General features: G+C 34.5%; 3 protein-coding genes across 4 annotated transcripts; all 3 read left to right on the top strand.

Moving 5' to 3' along the window:
* The first annotated feature begins 1,205 nt into the window (after positions 1-1,205).
* LOC143570281 (uncharacterized protein C12B10.15c-like) lies at positions 1,206-2,237 on the top strand. 2 transcript variants are annotated; one of them, XM_077055975.1, is made up of 4 exons: positions 1,206-1,319; positions 1,392-1,484; positions 1,807-1,976; positions 2,052-2,237. In XM_077055975.1, exons 1-4 carry the CDS (start codon positions 1,211-1,213, stop codon positions 2,118-2,120), a joined length of 441 nt encoding a protein of 146 aa, XP_076912090.1. In that variant the 5' UTR covers positions 1,206-1,210; the 3' UTR covers positions 2,121-2,237. The 2 variants fall into 2 exon arrangements, with proteins under 2 accessions (XP_076912090.1, XP_076912083.1); XM_077055968.1 differs by having other exon boundaries at positions 1,795-1,976.
* Positions 2,238-3,903: 1,666 nt separating this feature from the next.
* On the top strand, positions 3,904-7,338 carry LOC143569926 (vesicle-associated protein 1-2-like). Its single transcript, XM_077055717.1, has 8 exons — positions 3,904-3,943; positions 4,017-4,087; positions 4,158-4,239; positions 4,898-5,013; positions 5,082-5,258; positions 5,565-5,810; positions 6,661-6,738; positions 7,198-7,338. Exons 1-8 carry the CDS (start codon positions 3,904-3,906, stop codon positions 7,303-7,305), a joined length of 918 nt encoding a protein of 305 aa, XP_076911832.1. The 3' UTR covers positions 7,306-7,338.
* A 1,805-nt stretch (positions 7,339-9,143) lies between these two features.
* Positions 9,144-19,705, top strand: LOC143569918 (uncharacterized). The gene is made up of 20 exons (XM_077055712.1): positions 9,144-9,232; positions 9,318-9,475; positions 9,557-9,716; positions 10,150-10,471; positions 10,526-10,663; positions 11,315-11,507; positions 11,587-11,717; positions 11,806-12,018; positions 12,098-12,264; positions 13,069-13,147; positions 13,302-13,817; positions 14,341-14,699; positions 14,786-14,878; positions 15,238-15,339; positions 15,426-15,611; positions 16,382-16,450; positions 16,570-16,785; positions 16,904-16,987; positions 17,764-17,856; positions 19,420-19,705. Exons 1-20 carry the CDS (start codon positions 9,144-9,146, stop codon positions 19,703-19,705), a joined length of 3,654 nt encoding a protein of 1,217 aa, XP_076911827.1.
* The last annotated feature ends 3,659 nt before the right edge of the window (positions 19,706-23,364 follow it).

Genomic DNA, 23,364 nt, shown 5'->3' with positions numbered 1-23,364 from the left:
TTTAAAAATGAAATTTCCAAAACCGGGTCTGGGGGACTCGAAGCCGCTCCCAAGGCTGGTTCTTGTGACCAAATTATCATGCACCTGCCACTGGGCCAAGTGTCTAACTCGATTAAAACATGAAACCAATTAAATATTTACATGTTTCCCCCCCAATATAAACCCTAGAACTGAAAGCGAACCATTTACTCATTGCTAATCAAAATTGACATAGCTTTATTGTTTATTGATTAAAGACGATCTAAAAATATATTTTAATTACCAAAAAGCCAAATGAGGTTTAATGATGAAATAGGTTCCGCGGCTCAAGCTCGATATCAAACAGGTCCTTGATGGCTTCGAATGATAAAATTGAGTTAGGGGTTTGGTTCACGATGGTGTGAGGAGTGTGTGTGCAAGTTTAATTGCAATATAGCTTGGTATTTATGGCGTTTAGTAGGTCAATTGAGCCGCGGTTCGAGTTTAAATGATTTAGCTATCAATTATTCGTAGTTACCATGTTTAAGGTGTCGGTTAGCGTGTTTTAGGGTGACAAAAAGATTTAGTAACATCAATTCCCTTGATTTGGCCGGAATTCACGGATTGAAAATGGTATGGTGGTGAGGATCGTCGGTGATGACGATGGAGATGAAGGGAAAAGGAAAATTTTATGTTAATTTGTAATTTGGTCCTTGGTCTTGAAAGATGGGTGCAAAAGAGGTTAAAATGTTAGTTTAGGGTCATTATTGCACATATCTCATAGTTATATATGAAAAAAAAAATGCAATAATTATAATAAATATGAAATTTGTTGATTAATTATCCGAATACGAATCCGGGTCGGGTAAAGGTTAGAAATACAAGAAAAGGAAAGACCCGAAATGCTACATTCGGGACCGACAACGCTCAAGTTTTACCAATGCATGCGTTTTACCGAGGGACGCCACCCAATTGGTCCAACTCAATTTTATTCTTTTTTGTTTTAGTTCCGGTACCATACCGACCATAACCGAAATTGACTCAATTCAGGTCGAGTTAGCGCTTCAACGTCCGAGAATGACACTACCACCGCCTAAATAAGCGATGCTGTAAGTATTATTTGTTTATATGTTAATTTGACAAATTTATTTGTTTAAGTTTGTTTTTATTATATAAACAATTTCGAGTAGGTTTGCTTAAAGAAAAGGCGCGGGAAGGTAGAAACCAAATTAGGGTTTGTGTGAAGGGGGAGATGGATCTGGGTGGCGGTAAGTCATGTGATGAGATCCATCAGGTTCCTTGCTGCATCAAGTACGACGGGCCATCTCCTGTCAAACACTACTTCAAACCCAAACCCACTGGTAAACGTTCTTAATTAGATATATCTATTGCTAAATTAATTAATTAGGGGAAGGGGGTGGGGTTTTGTGTAGGTATTTCGTTGGATGGTCTGACTGTGAAGGAGGCTCACTTCCGAGGAAGGAAACTGCAAGGCACAACCCGAACACTTCCGAATGGCTACTCCGGTACCTTACACTCTATTTACTATACTATGTATGCTTCATTCATTTTTTTTATTTTACAAGTTTGTGTACCTTCAAACAGTTTGCAATTTAAATACCATCTATTGTTTAACAGATTTTCATGATTAAATTGTGGTCTGGTAGTAATTAATGACTGCTGATATTGAAGTTTCTAAGAAATATTGCTGTTGAAACTATTATTATTTTCACTGATTCTACTGATCAGAAGTTTGCCATCAACATGTTCCAATATTACAGACATCAGTTACCGGCTATCATATCAAATATGTTAAAACCAAATAAAACAATGCAGGTTTTGTGATAGGAAAGAAAAAATTTGCAAAGAGAAAAGCTTCTGATACTACTGGAGGGACGACCGCATGCTGGCAGACCAAGGCGAGGTTCCAAAACATAACGCTATGGAATCATGATAATCTACCATCAAAAGAAGACGCTTTCTTGCGTGCATTTCATTGGTTTGATGTTGCAAAAGCAGTAAGTTCTTGTTTCATATATGATTGCGAAAACCGTTGTATGAATGTTATATTTTGACAAGATCTGTATCAACAGTTGCATAAGCCAGTGACGGTTGCTGATATGGAGTCTGCATCTAACCCTGGAGCTATAGCAACAGACTGAGTGGCTGTCTGATTTCCTTCTTTCAGCAACAAGTATATGAGCCATTTTCTTTATCTCGATGTACTGTTTAATTAAATGCACATGAATGATATATTTATTCGTGTCAAAGGTATCTAACGGTGATGGGTTGTAAACTATTAAATCATGTAATCCAAGCATAACCAGTGTTACTCTTTTTTTTCTAAACGAGTCAGATGGCTTGTAAACAGGTTAAATGGGCTGATGGGTTGTAAACTATTTGAATAAAATGGTCAAAAAGGTCGACCCAAACATGACTTGTTTAATTAAATACGTTAAACATGTCAACTTAAACAAGATTTGCATATTTAGTTGTTTTTGTGCTAGTGTTGGTTTATCTAACCCTATTAGGTATTTTGTTAAACCCGAACCAGCTGGTTGAACCGATTGACCGAGACTCACTAGCATAAGCGGTCTGGTTTGCATGATTTGAACCGTCACTCAAAATCCGCCGGTTTTAATTGAACTGGCTCAACCGGTAGCCCGCTTCACAAGTCGAACTGGCTGGTTTAAGTTTTATTTATATTTATTTGTTTTAATCATAACTCTTGTTTTCTTTTCTTTGCTTTTTATGGACGGTTTTACATAGTATACTAATATGATCCAAAAAAAAAAGAGCTGCAATGTGTTTTTGAGTATCTAAACCTATTGGGATTTGAGACTTGTTAGTAACTAACCCAAATCTGGCTTCAATAGCAGCATTTCAAATATGAAAAAGAAGTGATATATGGTTATTATCACTGAAAGAGCCTCAAAACAGACAATAAATGAAGTTCTTGCAAGATTCCGGTGCTCACTTAGAGTTAGCATACTGCATTGTTATCACGAATACTCCAATAGTCCAATCACATGTAAATGAAAATCCTATTTACAATTGTCTTCTTTGGTTTGTTTGTGATTGTTCACAATTGGCGGGAAAGTTCGGTCGGTGTCAGTTTGTTTGAACAGCATTATAGCATCGGCACATGCTATAGCGAGAACGCTAATGCATGTTTATCGCAAATGGAATTCATCCCCTACAACCATTTTCAATACCATAAGTGTGGATTATTCAGTATAATTAAAAACAAAAATTGTGTTTAAGGATTGTTTTCAATAGGATTGGTTTCGCTATTTAAAAGAGGTAGTGGTGCAGCTTTATGTTCGTTTACATATCACTTTATTGTAATTAGTTTGTTTTTAAATGGAAATGAAAACGCGTGATAACTTTCGTTTTTTAAAGAAACTTCTGATTATACTAAGAAAACACATTTAATTTAAATTATTTCTTATTTTAACAAAATATGAAATCTAATTATATAACTTTAATCTAATTATATAACTTTAGTTAACACTATTATATATTAACTTTTACATATAATGTATGAAAAGAATAAGTATGCATAACACATATTTTTGTTAAAAAATTCATGGCATTTAGTTTGTTATTTAATTAATTAATCCTAGTAATATTTTAAGTTTTAACATAACATATATATTTATTTGAATGATTGTGTAGGTGATGTTTTGTGATTAAGGCCCAATAACAGACACACACTGTCTAATCCTCATCCCAATCGAATCGAAACAACCACCACCCACCCTAGCGTTACGGAATGATTACGCAATAATAATAATAATAATAATAAATGGGGGCCTGATTTCTCCAATTTCCTTTCCGTGTTGTTTCTATCGCCCTATAAACCAAAACCAACGATTGATCATTTCTACTTTTATTTCATTTCATGATGATTCCTTTGGGTTTGTGATTTTAGGGTTTTCAAAGATGATTTTGGAGATTCAGCCTCTAGAACTTAGCTTCACTTGTAAGATTACTGCAACTCTCTCATTTCTTTCGTTGAATCATTCATAATATCATATGCTATTATTACTTACCAGTTGAAGTGAAGAAACAAAGCTCATGCTCTGTTCAGATGATCAATAGCACCAACCATCTTGTGGCTTTCAAGGTCATTCTTGTCTTTCTTTCTAACCAATTATTGTTATTATTATCATTCATTCTTAACCATATATGTGCAGATCAAAACCACCAATCCCAAGAAGTACTGTGTCAGACCCAATACTGGACTCATTCTTCCAAATGCAGCATGCCGTTTTACAGGTATTATTATTTACAACGCCAACTGTTATTCGCTTTTTAGTTATACCATGCTTACTGGATATTTTGATCAACCGCACATACCTTTTTTTCCATTCATAGGCCGAGTTTGTCCGGTCTCCCATTTACTCACTATACATAAAGTTCACTCTTGACTTTTTCTTCTTGTTTATGTTCATCTGTGCTTAATCTCATATCCGAATTATTTATAATGAAAGAAAGTTTTTCACTATCTTTTATACTTCAAGTGTCTGACTTGTTTTCTTATGGTTGTTGCTTCTCTATAATGTATATTTCATATTGATTCATCAAGTAGTTTGAGTTCTATTTGATGATCAGAATGGATTCCAACAATGACAAGAATCTGAAATTGAAATATTGCCGACAATAATTTATTTTTTTAGCTTCATATTGTTATTAATGTCCACAAGACACTCACTTTTTTCTGCAAATATCTTATGATGTTTTTCTTATGCTGTCTACCTTATTGTACTTGTACTGCACATCATACTATGATCAAAGCCATTCTTTTCCAGCATGTACATCTGTACTCTAATGTCAACTATAATCATTTAATATATGTCATTGCCAAAACTTTCAATCGTTTTTCAACTTCATATGTAATTAATAATGGTGTTTAATCTTTTTGGCGTTGATGCAGTTACTATGCAAGCACCAAAGGTAGCTCCTCCAGATATGATCTGCAGAGACAAGTTTTTAGTTCAAAGCACTGTTGTTCCGGAGGGAACAAAGGAGGAGGATGTCACATCTAACACGGTTAGTGTTTGAGTGTTTAATAAATATACTGTCTTAATGGTAATTACTTTTATTATCTGATTTGTCAGTTTGCTAAGGAAGATGGTAAAATTGTTGATGAGAAGAAGCTTAGAGTTATCTTTGTCTTACCACCGGACTCCTCAGAATCATCACCAATTAATGAACCATCAAAACTGGTGCACTTTAATGAAAGTAGAGAATTGAAAGATGACATCGTCATTCAGAAAGAGAGCCATCATGCCAAGGTAAGATGCTATTGTATGTAACATCTTGGTTCTAAAATGAGTGCATCCGGATGCGCCGATAAGATCGCATTGTGCTGCGGTTCCATGATGCGAGGATGATGAACCCTAAGTCGCATAATGCACAATGCGGTCTGGTGCCCCGTTTTTGAGTTAAAGCGAGTTTTTGCATAGATTACCTGCACCTTATGCATAGACTACTTACTTGTACACATAGAGTTAAAAGACTTATTATGGTTATACATAAAACTTTTCTGGGTGTTTTACAGAAAATTGGTGGTTAAAATTATAGTTTGAAACTTATGGCAGGTTGATGCGGGGGTAGAGTTGTCCAAAGGGAATGATGAAAGCGTAGAGGCAACAATGAAGGAAGAAACTTTTAAAATAAAGGAAACTGAGAAAAAGATAGAAGAACCTGTAAAACCAAACCAAGAATATATAATAAAAAGAAATGAAGAATCTGTGCAGATGAATGATGCAGAAGAGCTGATATTAGCCAAAGATATTGAAGAAATGAAGTCAAAAGTCAAAGGACTCGAGTTGAAGCTTAATGAGGTAAGTTTGTATTTGTGCTTCAGTTATATGACCGATTTCAATAATTGACAAGACAGAAATACAATTTTTGTCCTTTTAAGATAGTCAATTTATGGATCAAATCCTTTAAAAAGTTTACTTTCACGATTTGTCCTTTTAAAATGCCTCAATTTTTATCCTTTAACTTAACAATCATCCAAAAAGCCTGTTAAGTCCTAGTATGTGAGGGCACAATGGTAATTTCACCCCTTATTATTACTATTAAAAAGTTTAAATAATAGGTTGGGCCCTTCATCTTCAGCAAATGGTAGTTTCACCCCTTCATCTTCAACAAATCATTCTCCCCCATCTTCACCACCATTCCCACCACCTGCAGCCACCTGTTACACCACCACCGCTCTGACAATCATCTTCATCAAATGTCTTTTCTCACCGGTACCATTTACGCCCTTGTTGGTCTCCTTCACCCATTTACACCATCGCCGGCAGAAACCCAAAGGAAGACCGCCGCTTGTATATTCGAAATTCAGACCCTATGCACCCGGAAAACGGCATTTGTTGACCAAACATCAATTAAGCTGCTGATATGTACTGATATGCAACATACCAGAGGTTATCGAACTTTCTGGACTCGATGATAGTATTCATCCGAAAACCGTGGGTCTTCGGGACCCACCGGAACCGTCATCCATCTGCCGATCTAGACCTATAGCCACCACCACTGTCATTTTGAACCCAATACTATTTAAAAGACCTGATCCATAAATTGGTCAATGTTTAAAGCCTTAAAGGACAAAGATTGTATTTCTGTCAATTGACAATTTCAAGTAATATTATCATATTGATTACCAAATGCTTTTGAATTTTTCAGGCTAAAGCTAGTATTGCACAACTAACGGCAGAAAAAAGATCGGTTACTCAAGAGAAGAACATCATACAGGGAGAATTGGTACTATTTAAATCCATTTATTTATTTTATAGTTTTCTTAGAAAGTAAATTAATTAAATTGCTCAATAGTTTTAAAGTGTTATTGCCTATCTCTACTTATTGTAAGTTTAATGTATGGTGGTCTTATTATATCATATTCATAATAAGTATTATTTAAACCGGACTGCATAATGTGCGATGCATGCATGCTTAATTATGCAAAAGGTTGTATCCTATTCCTTCCTCCCTTAATCGATTCTGAAAGTAGGGCACTTTAGGGCTATTCACGAGCCAAGCTTAGCCAGGGCGAGCTCGAGCTTAAACAAGTCGGCTTGGGCTTGGGTCGTTTATTGTAACGAGCTGAAAAAGTGAACTCGAGCTTATAAATGAGTAAAAGACCAACACACACACATTATGTATTCTTGAATTTTTATAAAGAATTAATGTTTTAAATACGCCTAAAAGAAGTTTAACTTGCAGGATATGGTGAAAAGTAAGAGACACAAAGGTCAGGTGGGATTCCCGTTGCTGTTTGTTTTGATGGTTTCTTTTGTGAGCCTTTATCTCGGGTACTTGTTGCACAGCTAGCTGGCTGTGACGGCCTCTTTATGTTTATATATGTGCGTGCGTGAAACTGCTGTTTCGTGTCAATATAGTTGCCTAGACATGAACAGGTTATGGTATGGAGTCTTAACCTGGTTTTGAATTTTTATGAGAATTGATGGCAAATTGGTTTAGTCGATTTCATCGCATTTTCATTTTATAGTTGGCTTTTTACTGGGAGAATATTGATTTGATTGGTTTTTAGGGCTGTATGCTTGTTTACAATGAGCCGCTATGGGCTAAATGCTCACAATGACTTGCCAGTGCTAAATATATGTTTACATGGCATTGTCGAGTCTTAAATTCCTGTTTAAAAGATGAAGCGACAAAGGGTGGTGTGTATGTTTTGCATTTGGAAGTATATTATGGGACTAGTGATTGATCGACTAGTCGGATCGGATTAATGGATTGATCACCAATGCTAATAATTGGATTTTCAGTTTATAAGTATTGTTGAGTTTATTGGACCTGTCAATTCACAAGTCATTTTTGTTTTCCTTTTTGAATGGCCTATTAAAAGAAGAAGAAAAAGAAGGCGGGCTTCTTGCAAGAGGTTCAACAGTAAACGACACGAAAATGAATAAACGGTCCGAACAACAAACAAAAACCTTACAACACATCACTTGTCTCACTCCAACAAAGATTGTTTACTCAGGTTCTTTTCCCACAAAAATGAATTAAATATTTATCACTTTGGCCGCTCAGAAAGCTCTCTCTTCAAAGATCTTTTCGTTTCTAGATTTCCAAACAAGTAATAGTTGAGATCGCTAATATCCATTGTTTGGTGTCACAAAAGTTTGTTTTTTCAAATATATATATATATATATATTATTAACTTTGTTTTTAAACAATTACTAAGTGGTTGCTGTAAACGTTGACTTTTATTGATTAGGTTTGCAAGTTCAAAGCCCACATCAACTATTTTCTTTTCCAACGTTTTTTTTCTTGGTGTGGTTTTAGATGGAGCCTCAAGCACTTGAAGATTTTGTTTGTTTATTTATTATTATTATTATTATTTTTGTTTTAAATACGTTAATTTGCCTGATGATCGATTGAAGAAGACACTGAGTTGCGATTTTGGGGTTAGGGTTTGTCGAACTAGTTCACTCAACCAGGTAATAACACATAAATGTGATCCGAAAAACCAGGTTGGGTACAAAACTGGCGTGTAGATACCGTTGAGACCGATATTGTAAAAGTAGATCTTAAAATATTGAGGTTACATTTTTTTGAACATCTTAATTTCATTAACAAAAAGAGGGTAGCAAGTAGCTATTCTCCCGAATTACAATCACCAAATCATCGAAACACATACAAAAACACACTAAAAAAACGCACATGGACACACACCAACTTACAAACACACTCAATTACAAAAACTTAAAACGAGAGTGCACACCAGGTCTCCCATTCCAAACCTTCCATTTTGCCTCTATTATTGACCAAAAGGTTTGAGAGACGCTTTATGTCTTCTTTTATTGTATTCATCGATGCTCTCGTCTTGTTGAAAACTAATTCGTTTTATGCTTTCGACAAGCACCAAAACGTTGCAAGTATAATTGTTTGTAGCATCTTCGTTTTATAGGGTTGAGTGTTGGACACCCCAATAAAAACCTCTGTACAATCCAAACAGATACCGACTACCGAAATACTCAAAGTTAAAAGTATAGATAAAAGAAGTTAAAAAATAGAAAAAAGAGAAAGGGCAATGTATCCAGGCGGGAAAAATGGGAAATGGCGGGAAAAAAGAAGAGTGAAAAGTACCCTAAGAATTGTAAATGAATGATGGTGGGATCTGAGTCTCTGTGTTGTTTGAGGTGGATATGGAGCATTTATCTTACATATGCGGTGGTCTTGTTATCGTCGAAGAAGAAGACGACGACGGGAATCCCATCGCCTACACTCCAGCAGAGTATTGTCTAGGTAGACAATGTAGCCTGTTGTAATTATTATTATTATTTGTAGTAATAACCTAATCAATTGGCTGGTTGAATCAGAACAGATAATCTCAAGGATCTGGTGAGATTTCTAAGGCGAGACGATCCCGAAACTCGTCAGGTATTCCACCAAGTTTGCAAATGGAATATAGTCGGAAAACACATATTAATCATCATCCAACACTTCCACCACGACACTAATTTGCTCCTAAACGCAGGTACATACATACATACATACAGAAATCCTTATTTTCATTTTTTTTCAATTCAATTAATATTTAGTTGATCATTTTCCGCAGTGAAGGTTCTGGTGTTTCTTACAATGCCAGTCGATCCAACATCCAAGGATATACCGCAACAGATAGAATATCTTTGGGGTTTGAAGTCGTTGATCACTTCTACTCATGCTATCCCGGTTATACTCACCCTTCTCGAGGGCCCACTTGAACGTTTACAAGGGTACGTTGGATCATATCAAGTTTAGAGGCGGCAAATGTGACCGTTGAATGGGTTGTAATAAAATGGGTCAAACTAAAAAAAGAAAACAATTGAAATGGGTCAAAATGGGTTGACATTCAAAAACCCCTCATTAAAAAATTCAAAAAAAATAATTAAAATATCATAACTCGAAATTTAAATCAAAAACTATTAAAGTAAAAAAACTAAAAGTTTCCTCTGTTTTTCTCGTTCCATAAAAAATAAAAAAAAACCTCAAGAAATGTCAACCCGTTTTGACCCATTTTTAATCATTTTCTTTTTTTAGTTTGACCCATTATATACATTTTGTTACAACCCAATCAACACACGGGTCACATTTGCCACCCCTAATCAAGTTAATTTGCACTTGCATTTTATATGTTATGGTCATTTTTATATTTGAAACTTCAACCAGGGATTTGTTTACTGATGATGACTGGAAACTGGTGCAACTTGTAGTCACCTTATTTCGCAACATTTTAGCGATTGAAAATATCACAATGCAGCAGAGAGCTGCAGGGTTAGCTTCTGAGTTTATACTTCTCAGAGACAGGTTTTTGCAACTGTTGTTTGAAGAGAATGTGATGGACTTAATCTTGGTTTTAACACAACATGTTGGCGGTTCGCGTGCCATTTTCCGTCAAGATAACTTGCTTTTATTGGAGACGTTTTATTATACGTATAAGGGTCAACTTCCAGAATTGGTCGCAAGAGCTCATTTGGATGCCAACATTAAGGTAGTCTTGAAAATAATAATAATTTAAGAAAAGTTTTAATGTATTGTTGATCAGGTGGCTGGAGAAGCAGAAGCTACTGCTACTGATTTAAAGTCTATTATGGAAGAGGAAAAAGCAAAAAGAAGGCAAATGATGCGGTGTAATTTGGGCGCTCGATCGAAGTTCACCGGGTCATTCACCCGACTTACTATGGTACATGATTAATGCTTTTGATTTGTTATAGGCAAACAATGGTCAAATATGATTAGAAAAGGTATTTAGTTTTATCATTCTAGATAGTTGAAAACACGATTTAGAAGCGTGTGTGTTTTTTTTAATATCAAAAGTGCACTTTGGGGTGGATTTTGACCATCTGACTCATTCTGTTTTTAGCTTTTCTTAAGAACAGTTTGTTCGCCTGAACTATAAATATGACAAAAATGGTTAAGGGTGTACCGTGCTGGGGCTGTTTGCAAGCTCTAGCTCAAGCTTAATATGCAGAGCTTGAGACTCGAGAGCCTATGACATATTTATAAATATGATTAGAGAAACTAAATAATATACTTTATGTTATATATAAAGTTTTACTTGTAAATATTTATAATACTAGTTATATATGCATGTAAATGATTAGTATACAATAAATGAGTTTAGCGGTAGAGCTTGAAAAATTTCCCAGGAGCTGAGCTTGAACTTTAGATGTAGAGCTGGAAACTATCCAAGCTTGAGCTCTCTTAAGTTAAATGAGCCGGGCTCAAGTTTATAGGCAAACTCTGCCTCGGCTCTACTCGATTACACCTATAGGCCATAGGAGAGGTAAAACAGAATCTTCATCACTGGCTTCATCAACTTGACTTTTAACAGGATGGTTCCAAAGTTATGGTCAAAGGAAACCCATGTTCAGATTCTCATGATTCTTTGCTCAAAGGTCACAAAAATCCACACACTTCATCTAAAAAGACGGTATGGGAAGGCGGAAGGATGCCAACAACAAACAAGAATATTCTTCGGTTGCTCTATGATTTTACTGATCAGTTTTTGTTAGGAGGTTATAATGGTAATTGTTGTATTTTCATTTTAACTATCTATTTATTTGTAATGGTTCATATTTTCACTCGGCATTTTATCCTCAACAGTGTTAATGCAGTCGATTCGTGAGGATATTGAGAAAGAACATCACGGTATTGAAAACAACGATGTTGTTGTTTTCTTTCATGTTGCTGAATTTGTTATGTCTTTTCAGAATCAAAAGTTACTTAGTTCAAAGGTGAGGTATTAGTTTTTAATATTCTTATCATTTAAGCGTCTTGACACAAGAATATTATAAATTTAATGGGTTTTTGGTGCCTTAACAGCCTGATGTTAGTGTCGATAAATCCGAGTCTTCTAGAAATCATGATGCTGATGACACATTGTTTAAAGGCAGCATATGCGGGTCAATTTCCGAAACGATGAACGAGTCAATGTTTTTACTTGTTATATCAAAGTGGCGTTCTGCATTTGACGGTTTGAAAGAAACAAACAATTACAGCTTTCTTTCTGCAGCAGGATCTCTCACAAAAACAATGGTTTGTATACTAATAACAACTTAGTTGATGTTACCGAAAAGTTTCATTTTTAAGGTAATTATGATTTTTGGTTTTGCAGATAAACATGTTAGATTTGGTGCTTAAACTGTCACCAGAAGATTCCAAGGAGCCTCAAACCGCACGTGTTCTTCTTTATAAGTTATTTTATGATCAAACAGATCAAGGGATGACTTATTTTCTCTTCAGTCAGATCAAAGCATTTAATGCACACAAACAACCAAAAAGGTCATTTCTTTATGATGATATTAACATTTTGTATATATTTTTCTTGATTAATGAAAACTCCTATTTTCACTTTTATGTTTTAAAATATATAGTAGAGAGATATTGTTCTACATATCTTGAAAATGATTTTTGTAATTTACTTAGAGCATTCACATTGGAGTCTTTATTTTATCATCCATCTTTAAATTATAGAGATTTTCTTTATTGTTCTTTTCTATCCGAATCTATATCTCCTTTTCATTTCTAAAATATATAGGCTTTTTTTTTTTTTTTTTTTTTTTTTTTTTGATTTAGAGACTATATTAGGCTCACTATTCACACCTCTAAAAATTTAATATTGTAACTTAAGCATTTTAAATTGTACTTTAAGCATTTTGGGTTGTGCCTAATGCATGGAAGTAGGAGAAGGAAATAATAATTTATAGAGAAAAATATAGGGAATGGGATGTGAGAGTTAAACTTAAGTTATATATAAATTTAGAGAAATTTGTGTTTTTTAGAGATGAAAAAATTTGGGTCAAGCACATATTTTTCTGGTTGACTTTTTAAAATCAATAGTACAACTGAACAAGGGCCAAATAAACACTATTTTATTACAATTTCTTTGTAACAAGTCAATTACAGAAACATAATCAAGTATGCGTAGTCTAAAAGGGACCAATGCATTTTCTCAGTTATATTTGTTATTCAAAATGACATTTCTGCTAATAAAACATCATCACATTTGCACTGAAATTATATTGCTATCTTTTGTTTGTTACTTTGGTCCATTTATCTCATAGTTTCATCTTGTTCTTTTATCAGCGATCTTGCTGATTTGATTGAGACAATTCATATAGTCATAAGGCTAATGGAGAACCTTCAATCACGCGGTGCATTGAGGGTATGTTCTGTTTTGGTATCTATTATATAAGTTTGGAATGTTTTATGTTTTATATTTAGCTTTTGCTGCTACAATGAAGTGCACATAAATATGTGTGTTTATGTATATGTGTATCTGCTTTATCTTTAATCATATTGAATAGGTTTTGTTTTAGGTTGCTAAGAAGTCAAGGAGGAAAAGAAAGAAGAAAAGCTTAACCACAAGTAAGGATGCTAATAATGCAGATCAAGTGTCTGTGCAAAATGGCACTTCATTTTCTGGAGGTGAAAAAACTGAAAATGTCAGCATGCCAATAAACGAAACCGCACAAGGTTCAAGTTCTGATAAGAATGGAGATGATGATGTCATCCCAGATGCATCTATTCTGGAAACTCAAGATACTGAATGCAGTATGCAACAGGTGGAAAACAAGTCTGAAAATGCTAATGTTGATGTTGATGATGATTATGGGTCAGATGATTCTTCTGATGATGAACCGCGAGAGTCAACAAATGAAGTTGACTTTAAGGCATCTTCATTGGTCTCTTCCCTTGCAAACAGCACCATAATCCAGAACTTGTGTTGGCTGCTGAAGTTTTACAGAAGCAATTCTATCAGAACAAATCATTACATTATAACTGCACTAAGACGGGTTTGTGAAGATCTTGAACTTTCGCCAATGTTGTACCAGGTACAAGTTTCAATTTATGTTAAAGATAGAAGTATAGTCTATAATTTGTTAAAAGTTACATTTTTTCAAAGCAGTAATATTATTTGTAGTCATATTTTGATTAAAGGTGATTTGAGTCAACAGGACCTGTTAAACAGCTCACTCATTTTTCCATTTCTAGTCAGCAGGGCTCGTTTATTAAACAAGCTTATTTCAAGGCTTGAGCTCGTTTAAGCTCGGCTTGATTCGAGCTTTTAACGAGCCGATCTTTAGTAGCTCATGAGACGGCTTGGCTTGTTAACACCCTTAATTTCTTCAGTACTATAACGTGGAGGGATTTTAATTGGTAAAAAGTTGTTAAGGGACGCTTATGAGAAGCAAAAGAAAAATATGCTGTTTTTTTATGTGCAAAAAAGTGTTAAGGGACTTTTATGAGAAAATACCGAAAGTATATTGGTTTTTAAGTTTCTTATAGTATTTGCCCATCATTTTATTCAAAAAATACCTTTTTTGTTTTTGTAATTATATTTGACAATCTTTGCAGTTATCGCTTCTCATCATATTTCACACTATCCTGGAAGAGCAAAAGTCAACTCCATGCAAAGACTATGAAAATATCGTTTTATTTCTCACGAGTTTAGTTCGAGAAATGATGAAGAAAATGAAGAATAGCCCTCTTCTTTTTGTGGAAGTTCTGTTTTGGAAAACACGTAAAGAATGCCATTATATTAATTGTGAAGCAATGATAAAAGATCTTGGAAAGATGAGAAACGGATATAGAAAGACGGGAGATGATCTCGGTACATCTGGTGGAAATGGATGGGTTAGAAAAAGCATTGCTGATGCACTTGGTGATGATGAAGCAGATGTTGTCGTACCCGTTTGGAGAGATGATGATCATAGGTAAGTAGGAGTTATATAGTTTGTTGACCGGCTTATTATTGATCTTTGACTTATTCGGAGATGATTATGTGTTTAATTGTTGTTAGTGGGGATGATCATGATGAACACAATGTGCAAAGAACATTAAAAAGAAGCAATCTAAGTGTTGAAGAAGGAACCGACATGGACGAGTTGAACATGTATAACTTTTTCTATCTTTTAGCCTTGCGTTTAAATATGGATGGAAAAAGCAGCGGGCTGGGTTGGTAGGGACCGTTGGGTGTTATGTCAAAACGGGTTGGTTAGATCTGAAATACTTAATACTTTTCATCCAACTCTTTTGAACTTTTTATAATTAGTTAGTTTCTGTTATGATTCCAAAATTTTGATATTTCAATAGTTATATCTGGTTTTTCTGAATGCGGTGATTTAGGATGTTTTATGCATTAAAAAGACACTTTGGAATATTTTGCTCCTATTTCATCCCTCCTTTTTTTTAGTAGTTCTCTTTCAGACCCGTTCATAAGGAAATACTTTTTTTTTTCTTTTTTACTTGCAGTAAACATCCTGTTCAGAAAAATCATGAGACGGCACGCAAAAGATTGAAACCACTTGTTCTTGATGATGCTTTGGAACAAAAACTGAAAGACCTATACGAGAAGTAAGTGTTTATGATGTCTAAATAAAACAAAACACAACTGTGCATTTGCTGACTTCTTGTGTTGCTAAATGAAATGGCGATTATAGATATAAAGAGTTTCCGGATTGCAGTCAACGCATAGTTGGAGAACTTAATATGGAAGTTTCACCAGCTCAGGTTTCCAGTAAGCTTAAAGAGATGGGCTTCAAATTTCCATCAAAAAGAAGAGTGAGTGATGCAAATGCTTCAAATGTTCATGGTGAAACGATGGAGGCGTCACTACAACAACCTTCGTAAGTACTTTGTGCTGTGTTTTTTTTAATCTGGATCAAACCAAAAAAATAGTATAATACCTTAAATAGAAATGGGTTAAACAGGTTTAAATTCACATAAAGCCTCCTAAAGCATATACCATGTATTATTTTGCAATGTTGGTGTGTGAGTGAGTTTTTATTATTCACTTAAGACAGCTTTTAAAGCACATAGTACAAGCCAATCAGTGCATTGTTTTTTTAAGTTACAATTTCAACCCTCATGCACACTTACCCTTTACACCCTTCCGTTTTCTACTTTTTTCTATCCAATTAGATTATGCCACATGCGGCATTCACATTGTGTCTTTTTTTCTCTCATAACTTTTAAAATATGATGTATTATAAAATTTTGAAAGCATCGTTGCGACATGCTTAATTTTATCTACTCTTTGATGTAAATTTTATTCAAAATCGAGTTGTGCGTGATATTGCACAAATGTACAAGCATCAATATCTTTTAAACTTTTACGTTATTTTTTTTTTACTTTTTTTTATTTGAATTTTTAGATTTACTTTTGGACGTTTCTTATATGCTCTTCTCGCGCGGGTTGAGCTTACGAAAGGTTTTGGTTTTATTTTATAAACTTTCGAGGATGGTGCGTCGGTGCGTATGGGCATGAACCTCAATTTATGAAACACTAAGATTATAATGAAATAACATAAATTTGTAATCATGTTTGACACTAGTTATTTATAAGTTGAAATGTTAAGTCCACTAAAGGCTGCAAATTTATGGTCTTTCTTCTCAGGTTTGTCAGAAAAAGGTCGCGTGTATTTAGTGAAGATCAAGAGATGAAGATTAAAACTTTATTTGAGCAGTGAGTTTCTAACTTTTCTGTTTGTTCAAGAACACACTGATTATTTTAATAAGGATTAATAATATATTCTGTTTATGGCATGTATCTATTAAAAATATATTCTGTTTATTTTGAAAAAGGTTTAAAGAAAAGAAAAACTGCAGTCAAATGATTGCAAGTGCACTAGAGGGTGATGCCACATTTACAGCAGCGCAAATATCGCGCAAGCTTAGACAGCTTGGGTTGCGCCTACGCAAACAGAAGTCCGGTGATAACATGCAGCTAAGGGATGATGATGATGATGATGATGATGTTTCAGATTCAGATGGTCAAACACTATTATCACTAAAGAAAAGGTATCATATTTACTCATGAACGGACTGAATATATACTATATGGTGTTTAAGGCGTGTCGTTACGGGCGGAGTTAATTTATTATTATTATTATTATTATTGTTATTTTTTAAATTTTAGGAGCAGGAAGAAGAATATAGTTGAGGAAACACTAGACCAACCATCAGAAGATTCTGATAACATTGCACTAAGCTCAGCTTTTAGGTAACATTCATCATTTCATCTCACTCTCACACACATACATGCCTCTGCGCGCGCGCACACACACACACACTATGCGCCTGTTATTTAATGTTCCAACTTAATCTTACATGCCAGGGATGCTTGCTTTTCCGCTTTTTAAATATTGAAAACTACCAATGTTTTTCTTGCTATGGTCAAAGTGTTTGTACTATAGGTGCACAAATCGATTCGTACCACTAAGCCGGTTTGGTTCCTAGTCAACATGGTCAAAACCGGTTTGTGAGATTGAAAACTTAAACCGTGGAATCGGTTTAGGTTCGGTTTGGAACTAGTTTGAGCCGGAGCCGGTTTTGTATAGTTTTCTCTTTTAATAGACATGGTCGGGTAGAAAAGGCAACTTTTTCTTTATGGACATTTTTTTAAATTTTTTATGCATTTTAATATGCTGTTATGATTTAAGTTTGTATTATTTTCAAAAATAATAATCTAATTTTGATTAAGAGGCTTTAAGATGTGTTTTTGCTTCTTTTGTGTATTATTCTACAGTCAATCCATCACCTTTTTTGACATATTTAAGCAATTATTTATGATAATTAGCTAAATATATGAATAGAAATGACAAATAAAGCTATTTAATAGTACTGTTTACTGTGAAAATATGCTTCTGGCTCATTTGACATGTTCTTTTTTAGCTATATTTTTACTTGAATTAACCAAATTTAAAAATGGATCAACTTATGCACGGACTGATATTATATGTAGTTATGGTTGGATCTAATTTAATTCCTTGATTTTAGGAGCAAAAAGAAGCAGAATATAGTCTCAACTGAGGAAACACCAGACCAACTGTCGGATGATTCTGATAACATTGTACTAAGCTCGGCTTTCAGGCAAGATACATCTCCATACGCATGTAACATGGCTTATACAACCGTTACGTACTGCATTTGAATTTTATAGATGATCAATGTTTAACTATAATACTTAAACTTATTACTTATGTTTTGCACTTTCATCTCATTTCACGATGCCAGATAGCATTACATTAATTTAGTCACCGGTATCAACAGTCTATGAGATGCTTATTTATTTTTATGGTTGTGTTTTGAATGTTGTTAGGAGCAAAAAGCAGAATAAGATTCCAACTAAGGAAACACCAGACACAAACGCTGGCAAACTTTTAGAGGATTCTGATAACATTGTACTAAGCTCGGCTTTTAGGTAACATCCAGCTTAAGTTTACATGCCAGGAATGTTCTCTTCTCTGCTTTTAGATACCCTACTAATAATATTATTCTTGCTATTTTGTACATGTGAATATTCGTATAGGTCCCAAAACCGATGGGTAGGGCTGCAAACGAGCCGATCTGAGCCCAAGCTTGACCACGCTCGAGCTCTGCTCGTTTAACTTACATAGAGTTCGAGCTTGAGCTCGGCTCCTTTCGATCTTTATTTCTAAAGCTCCAGCTCGGCTCGTTCATCGTGTTTCAAGCTCGAGCTCGGCTCGTTTACTATTTATTAATTAATTTTTATATATTTATAGTTATTTATTAAAATTTTATATATAACATATTATATGTTATTTAGTTATTTTTTTCATAAGATTATATAATTAGTAATATATTATATATATATATATAATAAAATATATCATAATAATAATTATATAAATAACAGGCCCGTTCAGGCTCGCGAGCTGGCTCGATCTCGATTAGTGAAGCTCGGGCTCGTTTATTAACGAACTTACTTTTAGGCTCAAGCTTGGGCTCGTTTAAGCTCAGCTTGATTGAGCTTTTTCACGAGCCTCAGCTTGTTTGCAGCCCTACCGGTGGGTTGGGATTGGGTAACTTGTCAAAACATGGTCTGGTATAAAAGGCAACTTTTTGGTATGGGTCGGGTCGGGTTCTTTTTGTCCAATGTTTTTGTAACTTTTATAAATTTAGCGTGCAGTTATATGATTAAAAATCATTTTATTCAGTAATAATAATTTAATCTTGAATAATATGATTTGAGAGGTTTGTTAGCTTTAATTGTGTGATCTAAGTTTGATAAAATGTTGTGGGTCAAATTTGTAATTAATATAAAGTATAGTTTAGGGTGCTTTATGCAACATTTGTAAGTTAGGGGGTCTTGACGTAAATATTAGGTGTTTATTGGCGGTTATATGTTTGTTATATAACCGCCATGATGATGTGTATAAATAGGCGTCGATGTGTAATGTCTTGTAACAACGTTGTTTGTATAATATAAGTTTGTGTGTCGGGTTAATATCTTCTTGTGTTCTTCTTTGTTATCGTTCTTGATTGATCGTTGAATCGTGATCTCCCGGTTCCTATAAGGTTTTTGTTTTTGAAATAAAAAAAATTGTGTTCTGTGTGCTGTATTCTTTATCTTTTATTTGGTTATGAATTAACTTTGTAATTTTTGTTTTTCTTTATCTTTGTTTTTTTCAGAAAAGGAAGTAAAAGGTTGTCGCTGCCAAAAGCTCAAGAAAGCCGAGTTGATTCCCATAATAACAGCGAACCAGAAACCATAGCTATAAAAACTGGCAGTGGACAAGAGGAAAGCATCATGATGACTGAAAACCTTGATGATATGCAGGATCACGGAATTATTGATGACTTGGCTGATGACGAAATAACTGATTTTGGGACCAATTCAAGTCCGGTTGCATCTCAAAATGCTGGTGGCGGTACTAGGCGAAAACTGAGAATGGTCATAGATCCAGATGAAGACTAATGAAATTATAAGGCATGCTTTTGTTAGTAAATGCGAGTTTGAAATCTAATGCAATTCTCAATTCAAATGGAATCCTAGATGAGAAAAGGTGGCTTTATGAGCTAATTACAATATATGGGTGATTCGTTTGACATTATTATCGAGTAATGTTTTTAACATACGTTTTATATCAAGTACGCAAATAGAGTTTGGATGAAAATTCTTAACGCGTAAACAATTTATTTTGTCATATCAATAAAAGACGCAACCATAATGATAATAAAAAAGCTAATTACACAGTTGGCTCTATTGGAGCTCAGGCAAAATAACATCGTTTAAAAGTAACAAGTTTTGGGTTTTTAGTTTTCATTTTGTAATAACACAAACACAATCTGTTTAATGATCTTCTAAGGTAATTTTCATTACCTATGTAATCGCATCTTTGCCTCTTAATTTCTGTTATCTGAAAAACATGTTAGTGTCAACTAAAAATAGTTGGTGAGTGTTACGTATTAGAACTGGTAAAGATGCTAAAGACGGAGAAGAAGAATCACAGAATGAGATAATCTCTCAAATCAATAGCTACAATTCTCATTCGCGTCTCAATATTATGTATATCAACCTATTACAATTATAATCCTAAACTATTCAATATTTGCACTTTAGTCCCTCTACTATATACGTTGTATATTACTCCACCCTTAAAAGATTTTTGTCCTAAAATTGCGATTAAAGAAAAAAAAAACAAATAGGGAAAAACTTTGTGCCTCATCAAGTCCTGCTAGTTGAATGGTGATTATTGAAACATTTTCTTAGACACATGAAACTTCAAAACTCTCAAATTAACGTCTCTGAATTATGTATATCAACCTATTACAATATAACCCTAAACTATCTAACATTTACACTTTAGTCCCTCTACTATATAATACTTAATATTACTCTGTCCTTAAACAAGTTTTTTGTCCTTAAAAAATCCAAAATAAAGAAAAAAAAAATTCTAATCAAAACTATAAAAAACAAACAGGGAAATATTTGTGCTTCATCAAGTCTTGCTAGTTGAATGGTGATTATTGAAACATCTTCTTTGATGTATGAAACTTCAAAATTGGTAGTTCTCACATTTATGATCATTGTGGTTATCAAATAGGATCTTTCATATGTAGTTGTATCACCACCATTGATTGGGAAACGGTAGGAAATCATCAACTCCTTGAACATGGGAAGGAATTATGCTCAAACATTACATGATCAAATAGGATCCTTTCATATGTAGTTGTATCACCACCATTGATTGGGAAACGGTAGGAAATCATCAATTCCTTGAACATGGGAAGGAATTATGCTCAAACATTACATGATCAAATAGGATCCTTTCATATGTAGTTGTATCCTTTCATATGTAGTTCTCACACTTAGCGGAGTACCCTAACTCATCAAACTTATTTTTTATGAAGTTTTCTTGCACTCAAAGAAATTATGCTCAAACATTACATGATCAAATATAGTAGAACCTTCAAGTAAAAGTTCTATGCGATGTACTACCAATTCTTTAGAGAATACAACGGTTTCAGGTTTCTTGAATATTCTCTCCAAGCACATAAGTTGTAGAATTGGATGAATCAGCAACCTTGAACATCGTTTGTCCATGTAAAAAGCTGCATAAACACGATACATACAATTTGCAGCAGAAACTAAAACTTTTACATTTAACTTCATTCTCTAAACCAATCTTCAATATGGATAGCCTCGTATGCACTTCAAGCTCGCTAAGTCTATCTACAAAACTAGCATGCATATTAAAAGTTAGTTACACGCCGAGTGAGTTCTAACGCTTCTTTCTTTACATAAATGATCACTTACACGATTGACACGTGACTCTTTCGTATCCTAAGATACATTTAACATAACCTTTATTTCTTGCACATTCATTTACATTCTTACCCTTGTCTTCTTCTTGCATATCGGAGCATCCACAACGCTCATATAAGCTATCTGTTCTACTAGTATCCATAGTTGCACCATACAATCACACTACGTATACATACACATTCATTGACTACATACCATGCAATCATACCACACATACGCACATATTTACTAGCTACCACACTTAGTATTCCTAATTGAACCACCTATTTATTGTATCCATAACTGGATCACGTACTCATAGTACCCATGAATGGACCACATTCTCCTTGTATCTCTAACTAGACCACCTTACCATAATATCCATAACTGGACCATATTATCCTTGTATCAATAACCGGACCACATTACCATGATATCCATAACTGGACCACATTACCATGGTATACATAACCGGACCACATTACACATACATTATTCTATTAGTCAATACCTTGTATCTATAACTAGACCACATACCATAACAACACGTGCCCTAAACACAATATAAGCTTTTAGTCCTTCATTTTGCCCATACCCATGCCTTTATGTCCATAACAACACACTATCATGCCCATACATGAAACATCTATTTGTATCCATAAAAGGAACATACGTTTATCGTGTAAACATCGCATACTGCCTACGAGAATCCATGATGTGGACGGGTATAAGGTACTACGACCTTCCAGATGTCCATGTCATGACTTACTCACGTTCGGCGTACAACTTAGCATAAAAGAGTTAAGTATATTAATTATTAGTTTACCAGTTTACTTTCTCATATAAAACATGTCACATTCATCTTTTATCTTCTATCATGAGTTACAGCCCAAAACGTTTAAATGTAAAAAGAGGGCTAGAACTCACCTGCTTTGCTTATCCTGTCACGTTCGAATTTAATAGTAATCCCTTTATTTAACTGAGCATGGTTAACTGTTTAACATGGATATGCTTTAGTTATCCATTTATTGGACTATGATAACTACACTAACTTAACCGAGCTCTTACTAATTGGACTAATGGGGTCAGTTAGTTTTCTCACTCGCAAATCAAGCTCAACTCTCATTTGCAAGTCTGCCCAATTTGTATTTGAAAGTATGCCCAATTTGCATTTTCAAGTCTGGGCCAATTTTCATTTGCAAGTACGCCCAATTTGCATTCTGTCCAATTTGCATTCGCAAGTCTGTCCAATTTGCATTTACAAGTCTGCCTAATTTGCATTTGCAATTATGCCAATTTGCATTTGCAAGTCTGTCCAATTTGTATTTGCAAGTCTGGGCCAATTTTCAAACCACACTTTTGTCCAAATCTGATCCATATTTTTCCTAATCTCATTTACCTAAAGCTTGGGACTTTATTGAGCGTTTCATCCCGATCTAGTGTCATACTAAATTCCATACAAAACATACTTCGTTTACCTCTCCTTTTACGAACCTAACACTACTCGTTTTACCCAGAACGAACTGAGCTACTCACTTATGGTAACTTTTGCAACTTTAACACTTATCCAAACACGATCAACATCCTATTGATTTTTATGGTGATTAACATCCTATCATTTTTTATGGTGATCGACATCAAATTCATACATTTGAGATTTATGTTAAAAAAATGCTCGAATAGCCAAAAACTATATCAAACGAGCTCCAATTTACGTGATTCAAGTGGACCCGGAATCATCTCAACAAGATCTACGAACCCATATTCTTGCCGCCACCGGAAACCGTCGACACGGGTGGCCAGAAAGCCCGAACAGTCATCAGAAATCT

The sequence above is a fragment of the Bidens hawaiensis genome, unplaced genomic scaffold, assembly GCF_021521415.1.
Source record: "Bidens hawaiensis isolate Kalapana, Puna unplaced genomic scaffold, B.hawaiensis_p1.1 tig00001269_1, whole genome shotgun sequence".
NCBI classification, from domain to species: domain Eukaryota; kingdom Viridiplantae; phylum Streptophyta; class Magnoliopsida; order Asterales; family Asteraceae; genus Bidens; species Bidens hawaiensis.
Note: the sequence above shows the minus strand (reverse complement) of the source record. Positions and strands in the feature narration are given on the sequence as shown.

What these genes read in the sequence shown, in the direction of transcription:
- LOC143570281 (XM_077055968.1), top strand. Translation starts at nt 1,211, where the DNA reads ATGGATCTGGGTGGCGGTAAGTCATGTGATGAGATCCATCAGGTTCCT. An exon ending in CTTCAAACCCAAACCCACTG is followed by an intron (nt 1,320 to 1,391) that starts GTAAACGTTCTT and finishes GGTTTTGTGTAG; the next exon opens with GTATTTCGTTGGATGGTCTG. An exon ending in GGTTTGATGTTGCAAAAGCA is followed by an intron (nt 1,977 to 2,051) that starts GTAAGTTCTTGT and finishes CTGTATCAACAG; the next exon opens with TTGCATAAGCCAGTGACGGT.
- LOC143569918 (XM_077055712.1), top strand. Translation starts at nt 9,144, where the DNA reads ATGGAGCATTTATCTTACATATGCGGTGGTCTTGTTATCGTCGAAGAA. An exon ending in GCACACAAACAACCAAAAAG is followed by an intron (nt 12,265 to 13,068) that starts GTCATTTCTTTA and finishes TTCTTTTATCAG; the next exon opens with CGATCTTGCTGATTTGATTG. An exon ending in CTGAAAGACCTATACGAGAA is followed by an intron (nt 15,340 to 15,425) that starts GTAAGTGTTTAT and finishes TGGCGATTATAG; the next exon opens with ATATAAAGAGTTTCCGGATT.
- LOC143569926 (XM_077055717.1), top strand. Translation starts at nt 3,904, where the DNA reads ATGATTTTGGAGATTCAGCCTCTAGAACTTAGCTTCACTT. An exon ending in TGCAGCATGCCGTTTTACAG is followed by an intron (nt 4,240 to 4,897) that starts GTATTATTATTT and finishes GCGTTGATGCAG; the next exon opens with TTACTATGCAAGCACCAAAG. An exon ending in AAGAGAGCCATCATGCCAAG is followed by an intron (nt 5,259 to 5,564) that starts GTAAGATGCTAT and finishes AACTTATGGCAG; the next exon opens with GTTGATGCGGGGGTAGAGTT.